The sequence below is a fragment of the Xenopus laevis genome, chromosome 1L, assembly GCF_017654675.1.
Source record: "Xenopus laevis strain J_2021 chromosome 1L, Xenopus_laevis_v10.1, whole genome shotgun sequence".
NCBI classification, from domain to species: domain Eukaryota; kingdom Metazoa; phylum Chordata; class Amphibia; order Anura; family Pipidae; genus Xenopus; species Xenopus laevis.
The window spans coordinates 156,086,876-156,096,482 of NC_054371.1; the positions used below are offsets into that span (position 1 = coordinate 156,086,876).

The 9,607-nt window shown below is 39.7% G+C and overlaps 1 protein-coding gene across 1 annotated transcript in view; it reads left to right on the plus strand.

Moving 5' to 3' along the window:
- p2rx2.L (purinergic receptor P2X, ligand gated ion channel, 2 L homeolog) overlaps nt 1-5,904 on the plus strand; it is a 20,889-nt gene extending 14,985 nt beyond the window's left edge. Inside the window, exons 9-12 of the mRNA XM_018260337.2 lie at nt 1,841-1,931; nt 2,046-2,111; nt 4,149-4,226; nt 5,409-5,904. Coding sequence (XP_018115826.1) covers nt 1,841-1,931; nt 2,046-2,111; nt 4,149-4,226; nt 5,409-5,609 — 436 coding nt within the window. The 3' untranslated portion in view covers nt 5,610-5,904. The remainder of the gene's footprint in view (nt 1-1,840; nt 1,932-2,045; nt 2,112-4,148; nt 4,227-5,408) is intronic.
- Nucleotides 5,905-9,607: the final 3,703 nt, after the last annotated feature.

The window sequence follows — 9,607 nt, forward strand, 5'->3', positions numbered from 1 at the left end:
AATTTTGACTTTTTTTGAAGCAATCCCTATCTACTCTATTGCGCTTCGCCTGGTCTGAGGTGGTGAAGGAAGTCTAGCGTAAAAGGTAGCGTTCAGTACACTGCGCGCGTAAGTGAATTTGCGTAGTTACGTCCATAGCGAAAATTCGCCAGGCGTAAGGGTGCGAAGTAACACTAGCGAATCTACGCCAGCGTTCGTTAGTGAATTTGCGAAGTAACGAAAATGCCCAACGCTAGCAAATTGACGCTAGCGTTCGGCGCTTCGGCGCTTAATGAATTTGCCCCCATGAATAAGAGTCTGGGTCTTTTTTTTTTATACAACTCCCAGGAACCCTGGATAGGCTATTGCTGTTGCTTGGAGTTGTAATTTGCAGCTAGAAGGTTACAGGTTAGATATCCCTGATAATACTGAAAGCAGACTTTCATCACTTTTTTTTGGCCACATGCCTAGTTATGTCCAAGCATGTCCCCAAATTGCCCCCAAACCTTTTGATTTTCAGGCAAAGCCACCTCTTTTTTAGCTACTATACAGTGATTAACAGAGATCATTCATCATTTGCATTAGCATCATTAGTGGAATTATATTCTATTTTTCATGTCACATATAAACAGGAAACACAATGTAATGAAGAACCAGGTAACCTACCTATATGCTTTGAAGCAACATTACATAGTTTAAAGGGGTTGTTCACCTTTTAGTATGATGTAGTGAGTGATATCCTGAGACAGTTTGCAGTTGGTTTTCATTTTATTATCATTTTTTTTATTTGTGTTATTAGTGTTTTTATTAAGCAGCTCTCCAGTTTGCCATTTCTGCAATTTGGTTGCTAGGGTCCTAATTACACTAGGAGACAGCCTGAATAGAAATATGAGTAATAAAAAGTAGCAATAAACAATTCATTTTAAGCCTTACAGAGCATTTGTTTATTAGATGGGGTCAGTGACCCCCATTTGAAAGCCAGAAAGAGTCAGAAGAAGAAGACAAATCATTCAAAAACGATAAAAAAGAAAAAATGAAGGCCAATTATAAAGTAGAAATGGCTGTTCTATAGCATTTACAATTGAACCACCCCTTTAAAACTGGTGTGACAATCACAACACCTGTTCCCACTTCACATTGACTTAAAGGAGAACTAAACCCCCTACAGCTAATAGCCCATAGGTCAGTGTAGCTGGTCAGGACACTTATTCTAATAGAACACTATTCTGGGAGGAAGCAGGGTAGGGGTTGGGTGTAAGGGTTTTAGTTCTCCTTTAAACAGTGAAATACAGATGTTTATTAAATAAAATGCATTCGTTAGCACCAACTGTTTGCTTTCTATAAGTATACTAGATCTCGATCCACCTTTTTATAAACACTGCATTTGCCAGATGGAGGTGCCTTGGGTAACCACATCATTTTCCAATTGGAGATTCCAGTGTTGCACTTTGCCTACATTTGTACATTCTCCATACATTATTAAGCACAAAATGAGAATATGTTCAACTGCAATCAGCAAAAGTTTGAGTGCTAAGCAGGACTTCTCTACCGGTTGGTAACTTCATCAGTTCTTAGAATCAGAACCCTACTATAGTAACCTTATTTAGAAATGGCACCCAAGGTGAGACTTTTGATCTATCAATGGTAAAGCTTTCAGTCATTATTTCTTTAATGCAGTTTGTAGCACACTTGGCTGCAATTAAAACACAAAATTCCAAGAAACGAATTTGACATATACAGCTGCTACTAAAAATGTATAAAACATACAAAATGGAATGACATCAGCCATGGTTAAAATAGTATAGGTTCATAAAATGTAATTAATATAAACGTAACTGTGCATCATGCCTCTACCTTACAGGTTTGCCAAGTATTACAACAACAATGGCACAGAGACCCGGACCCTTATTAAAGTATATGGGATTCGAATTGACGTAATAGTGCACGGCCAGGTACATGAGATATTCTCTTTCTCTCTCTACTTTCTTTGTGTTTAGAAGTATAAGGGTTACTCCCTACAGTAGGCAATAAATGTACATTATATCCATCGGTTTGTTTATTTACAGGCTGGAAAGTTTAGTCTTATTCCCACCATCATTAACCTGGCCACGGCCCTAACATCCATTGGCGTTGTAAGTAGCTGCTGCAATCATTATATAAAACTGTCATTGTATAACAGCCCTTTACATGATTATAATATTGGAAAATGAGAAACCAGCAACAGATGCCTGAGTGTGTGGGCAAACAATAGAGCAAGATCTATACAACACATACAACCCTTATGATATGTCTTCTATGATTAGACCTATACAATGTAAAGAGTAATACATGGTTAGTAGCCTATATATTTATAGGTTAAAGGAGGGACTTTCAACAGGCAGTTATTTTATAATTTACTTGAATTTTGGTTCAAAATTCTATCATCTAACAACTTTTCACGCAACACCATGGAAGAGTGAGCTGTAGACCTGATTGCTGTAGGCTCCTGGCAAGGGGGGGGGCAGCAAATAAGCCCTGGGGCCCCTGCTACTGAAGCCCTAAGGCCTGGGGTCCCCAACCTTTTTTAGCCGTGAGCAACATTTAGATATAAAAAGAGTTGGGGAGCAACGCAAGCATGAAAAATGTTTAGTAGCCCCTATGTGGACAGGCAGCCCACAGGAGGCTCTGTTTGGCAGAACACCTGGTTTTTATGCAACTAAAACTTGTCTCCAAATCAGGAATTCAACACTAACCATCTGCTTTGAGGGCACTGGGAGCACCATCCATGGGGTTGATGAGCAACATATTGCATACAAACTGGCTCCTGTAACTTCTGTTCATGAAAATAATGCTTAAAGGCAGTGGCGTAACTATAGAGGAAGCAGACCCCGCAGTCGTAGAATGGGGGCCCAGACTGTGGGGTCTGCTTTCTCTATACCTAAAAAAAAACCCTCCTCCCCAGCCGTTCTCTTCCCGTGTGGCAAGAAAGGGGGTATAAGTCGGGTGGGAGTTTGTGGGATGGAGGTGGGATGTGGGTGGTGCGCAGCGGGATGGGATCTTCAGAGGGGTCCGGCACATTCTGATTTCCATTCCTCCTGATGGGAATCCGTGTGATTTTTCTAGTATCGCTACTGCTGATAGGGTTTTCCTGCTAGACTTACAAACAAGTGCTTTAGTACATGCTAGCTGCTTGGAAGTCAGTAGGTTAATATTTTCTTTTAGATTACCAGCAGTATATAAACATTGTTCCTTGCTAAACAATGGACTCTCTAGTCATATTGTCACATTAAAGAGATTCTGTCATTGGCAACAGGTTTTTAAAAAATGCATCAGTTAATAGTGCTCCTCCAGCAGAAAACTGCATTGAAATCATTTTTTTTTTTTTAAAACTCAATTTTGAAATTTGACATGGGGTTAGACAGGTGCCCTCAGCCATGTGGCATGTGTTCTGATAAACTTCACTCACTCTTTACTGCTTCACTGCAAGTGGGAATGATATCACCCTCCTTCCTTCCCCCTCCCAGCACCCTCAGAATCAACAGAACTTTGGGAAGGTAACAAGAAAATGACTCCCTGACACTTGCATAACTAAAAATTCTCCCATGCCCCACCACTTGGTAGATATGAGAATAGCAATCAATAGTAAAAATCCAAGTCTGACCACAACTCCTTCAGTTACATTGAGTAGGAGAAACAATAGCTTATCTGAAAGCAGTTCCACTGTGGAGTGCTGGCTGTTTCTGAAAGCACAGGGTCAGGTACAAAGACCTACACACCACTATTACAACTAAAACAAAATTCATTTATTGGTTCAAGAATAAAATTGGTAGAATAAATTATTTGCAATGTACAATGTCAGTGTAATTTCGTTATAAAAAAACGATACCATAAAATTCATAACAGAATCCCTTTAAGGTAGGTGTACCTTACAAAGCAAGCAGTCACAAGAGCATCAGTAATGACATCAGTAGTCATTTCAAGCTTACTGGCTGCTTCGTAAGGGCAGAGATAAGGCTACAGCAATTGCTGACTTGTAAATAAGAAAGGCATTTACATCTGGCATTAGCTTAAAATGTACTTAAAATAGAAATGTGTCTTTTATGCAAGAGAATATGTAATGGGAATTCAAAATGACTGTGTAATGTGTATTCTATAATATATTCTGTATTTGTTTGTTGAAATTGCACAAGGGATCTGTGCTCTGTGACTGGATTTTACTGACCTTCATGAACAAAGACCACACGTACAGCCTTCGCAAATTTGATGAGGTAATTAGAAACTAATTGATATAGAGGGGCAAGTAAATGTAATAAAGGGAAGTGGTGAATGTATCAGGACAGAGAGAATATGTACAGAAATACGGAAAGGGTGATGCACAGAGCTCTGGAAATACTTGTAGATAATCAACTGAAAGAGCGTAGCAGGGACAGAAGAGCCCTGAGAGACGAGGAGATTAGTCACCCAGCGATTAATCTCCTCTAATGCTGGCAGTGGGAAAAAATGAGAGTTGCTTCTGCTTTCCAAACTCACATGAAGTTGCAATTTACATTATTGCCGGTAGGAAAGGATTCAGAGGAACTTGGCCAGTGGAGAAAACAGCAATAGAATAATGGGAATTTATGGTCATGGGACAAATAGAAAAAATGTTCATAGAACAAAACCAAATAAAACAATTGAATAAAAGAGCTGAATACCAAACCAAAAGGGGTTTCAAAAACCTATTTAATAATTTTCAAGGTCCAGAAAAAAAAACTCCCAAGCGCCAAAAAAAAAGCATTAAAACTCGAGCAACATTGTTTTCATTCATTTTCAATGAGGCTAAAAAACATAATGTTTTAATGAACTGGAATAAATAAACAGAAAATTCCCATTTACTTCTACTGAACAGTGGTGGAACTACCAGGGGTGCCCGCACCCCCTCAGAGCCCACCAGCAGTTCACGCGCATGCAAATCCGCCTCAATGATCGTGTCAAGAGGGGGGGGCCCAGTTGTATGGCCTGCACCCAAGCCCAGAGATGTATAGTCATTTACATTACTGCTATTGAACTTTTACTTTGCCAAGTTTTTGCAATTCTGGCAACTTTTTGTGGATTGTGGAAAAAAACTAAAACTTGACTGCCAGCCTGCATTAACCCCCACCAATGAATGACAGTTTTTGCCTACACACAGGCAGATCAGTGAGGCGATTACAACAACTGAACATGAAAAGCAGGTAAATAATGGTGAGTGTCAATGACAGGCATAAAGACAGTCTAGATGATGCTTTTCAAGGATTTTACAGTTTCAGTATGGCACACGCCAGTTTAAAGTCTCATTGCATGAGATTAGGTATAGTGCAATCACCCAATCTGTAAGTGTATGGTTGAAAAAAGGCATTAGTTTGGTCCATAAGTAATTTTGTAACCTATTTATACACAGCTAGTGGTATTAACCTCTCTACTGTTTGCAGGTCTGGAAGTTGGAGGATGGAACTACAACAGCAGTTACCACTGTCAGCTCTTTGCAGGAGTCTTCTTGTATCCCTGGTTCTCCCTGCACCTTCGATGAGCCTGTCTACAAGGACAAGGGCCCTGCAATGGAATTTACAATCATACAAGATCGACTGGGGCAAGAACATCGAGATGGTATATTACCCCCACCCGGAAGCTGATATTTTCACTGTCCTTCTCTTAAGCCTGAAACTCAAAATAATATAAAGTAAGATCATTAGGACAAGACTTGTGAATATCTGTAGTCTGTATAACTGCAAACAGAATAAGTGCAGAGCAGAGAAAGGGAAATCTTAAACACTGAGTTGAAATGAAGAGATTTTTCCTCTAAAGTTAATTCTAGGTCTGCATGAACCAGCTTAAGCAAATGGTATTAACTGAGCTCTTACACATGAGATTTTTGTCCAGCCAGAGCTGTTCTGCATTATGAGACTACAGCTTGGCGCTACAGGTCATGGCAGTATCATGTATATGATTACTTTACTGAATGGGACTGCACACCAACAGTCCAAACAGAAGTCTATATTTAAAGCAGCCAGTGCAACAGGAGTCTGTATTCAATCTTTAAGGCAGACTGAGAAATAGCTTCTAATTTTCCCCTTCTCTGCTCTTCCTGTTAAATGTGTGATATCATTTCTTGCACTTCTTTGTAATAGACAATTTCTTCCTATCCTTCCTATTATATTTAGTTGCCCCCATAGGTCACATAACTATACTTTACTGGGCTCACTGTAAAATATTATTCACAATCCACACAACTCTTTGGATATTGTCTTTGACACATCAAAAACTGCAAATTAAACCCTGCTCTACACTCTTCTGGCCCCCAGCAGTATGAGGACCTGGTGCACCTGCCCCCCCCAGCTCCATACACAGGCCTCTAGGTTTAACTTTTGCCCTGTGCTTTTCTCTTATTCTGCTCCCTTTTTACCTGAGACCTAACTCATTTTTAGTTAATTAATTAAAAGTAATTAGAGCATATCAGCTGTTATATGTTTCAGATCTTAACCTTTATACCAAATTCAATTTCTGCCCCTTCTCTTTCATTAATTTTATCTCTTTTGAGTCTGGTTCACTTTCTGTCCCTTCTCGTTCATTCCTTTTTCAGTTTTATACCTTGTTCATTTTCTGTTCCTTCTCTTTCATTCCTTTTTTTCCATATTATACATTGTTAATTTTCTGCCCCTTCCCTTTCATTCCTTTATTTTATTTTGTATCTTCCTCACTTTCTGCCCCTTCTCTATCATTCCTTTTTTCTATTTTGTATGTTGTTCACTTTCTGCCCTTCTATTTCATTCCTTTTTTCTATTTTGTATGTCGTTCACTTTCTGCCTCTTCTCTTTCATTCCTTATGTTCCATCACACATCTACCAAAGACATCTCCCATTTACTTTTGTATCGTCTTCTCTCCATCTTGTATTCTTTACGCTTTATCAGTGAAATCAGAACTCTGCTTATCCCTAGAGATCCATTGGGGAAGTGGTGAGAAACGATTTCTCTTATAACAAGATTTCACGAGTAATTATGGGAAAAATTGGCTCCCATGGTCTTTGTTTTACCTCCATTAAAACCTCATGTTCTTGCTTCCCCCTCCTACTGTCTGCTTCTCATATTACTCAGGAAACTAGGCAAGGTGCTTCACTTGGGCATTGTCAGGGGATTTTGAAAGTGCAAAGGATTGTCTGTAAATCAATTAGGAACTACCTTGTGGTATTAAAGTGCCTGTAATAAACCTTACTATAAAAGTAATATGTCCAGTACTACTCATGCCATGGTATCAAGGCTGCGCTATTTCTCGAATGTGCTAAGCCAAATTCTAGATCAAAAAGTAGTATCCAAAGATAAAGGGGTTATTTTCAGAGTTTAAGGGAGTTGCATTTGATCTTGTAGTACATCACTTTAAGATTTAAAAAAAAGTCACTATGAAGTACTGCAGGCTTCACATTATGTACTGGGTATGGTAAGTGAGGGGCAGACTCATCACTTTTTGTGATATGAACCATTTTTTTCTCGAGAAACTGTTACTGTCTTTTTTGTATAATAAACGATGGCATTTGCCAGCCTGCATAAAAGTATTGCTTACAAATCACACTTCTCTTTGCTTGTATGTAGGTGCAGATTGACTATTTCACGGTAGATACTGTATAACATTTCTACCTACTCATTCCCATATTTTATTTTCTTCTTTATTTTCTCTGTGTTCTCACTCTCTCCTTGTAGAAACGTACATAAGAATCTTCAATTTCTCTGTCTACTTTCTGTTGTTTTCTTCGGTTTGTCTGTGCCCTTTCACATCAATTATTCTTATCTCTTCCACTGATTGTTCTGCTGTATGTATTCCATAATTTAATTACTCTCAAGTTTCTTACATTATTGGTGTCAGATTCTGTTTTGAGACATTTGCAGCAAATGGATGCTTGGTGCCAATCTGATAGAGCTGTGAAGACAGGGCATTGTTACTTAATAAAAAAAGCATAGGCTGTGGAAAGGCCACACGCACTGGATGTGCAAAACATACTACCTGTTGTGTAACTATATGTGTGGGGGGGAGTCAAAAAATTTAAACTGTGAATTATATACAAAGGAATACAATAAGCAAACGGATGCACATAATTTCAGCTGTGCCATCTACAACATATGAAAAGGCTGGCAAAGGTTACACTTGAAAAAACAAATTTCAGGGTAACCCTTTTACTACTGAAATGTATGCATGAATAGAGGGACAAAAAGTGCAGGGTTTTCTTATTCTTTTTCACGTTCTAAAACGTACTAATTAAAAACCCTACCCCCTACCCTCCATTGTCCCCCTCCCTGCTCCCCCGGCACAGGTGTTAACATCTGTAAATGCCCCTAAGCCTGTAATTACCCCTCGTTGAAGAGTCAGAGCAGCGGAGCTCATGAGCACCATCTTCCGGCGCTTCAGTAATCCTTGGGTCTTCTTCTGGCGCTTCGGTAATTTTCAACACTTTCGTCGCATGCTCAGTTATCACGAAGGGGAAGACTGCTCCAACTGCGCATGCGCTGATACAGTGCCTACTTACCCAATCGTTGAAGATGGCGCCCATGAGCTCCACTGCACTGAATTTGCAACAAGGGTTAATTACAGGCATTTACAGGTGTTAACACCTGTGCGGTGGGAGCAGGGAGATGGGACTATGGAAGGTAGGGTTTTTTATTAGTTAGGGGGGTTGAATTCCCCTTTAATATGTATACATGCCAACAGCATACATACAATAAATATGGCAGTTATTTGCAGAGCCGGGCCAACCCGGCCAGGCGCCCTAGGCAGCCTGGCGGGCCAAGGCGCCGGCTCCGTGCGCGCTCGACTTCGCATGCGCGAAAGTGCGCTCCAGTGCGCATGCGCTCCAGTGCGCATGCGTAAAATGTGTGCGCGGATGCGCGGAAGCTCATTTTCGCGGGGGAGAGATGGGACCGGACACGGGGTAGGCGACAGAGCAGGTACGTGCCTGGCGCCCCCTCAGCTTTGCCCCCTAGGCACGTGCCTTCTCTGCCTACCCCTAGTTCCGGCCCTGGTTATTTGTCTCACAGAGTAAGAGGCAGATTTATCAAGGGTTGAATAGGAAATTAAAATTTGAAGGGGCAGATTTATCAAGGGTCAAATTTCGAAGTGATAAATACTTTGAAATTCGACCCTCAAATTGAAATACTTCAACTTCGAATATTCAAATGATTTTACTTCGAATCAAATTCGAAGTCGAAGTCGTAGTAGCCAAAAAATTCAAACTTTTTTAACTTCGAAAATTCACTCGAACCTTAGCAAATCTGCCCAGAATAGTTTTTTGGTCAAAATTCACAAATTCAAATTGGGAATAATCCAAACTTGATTTGAATTTAAAATTCAATATTTATCAAACCTTTACCCTGGGAATAATTCAAATTAGACTATTCACCACCTAAAACCTGCTGAGTTTGTGTAGAAGTCAATGGGAGAGGTCCAGTGACCCATTTGAAGATGTTAATAGCCTTCCTGACATTCGGGGTTTTTTCAGAGAAAAAAAAAACAATTCGCGTTTAGTTAAATTCAAATCTAATTTGATCACGTTTTAGAATTTTTTCTTAAATAAGCTCCCAATTGAATTTTGAGTATATGTAAATTTATTAGCGTAAATAAAAATTACATGAATTAGAAATTCGATCT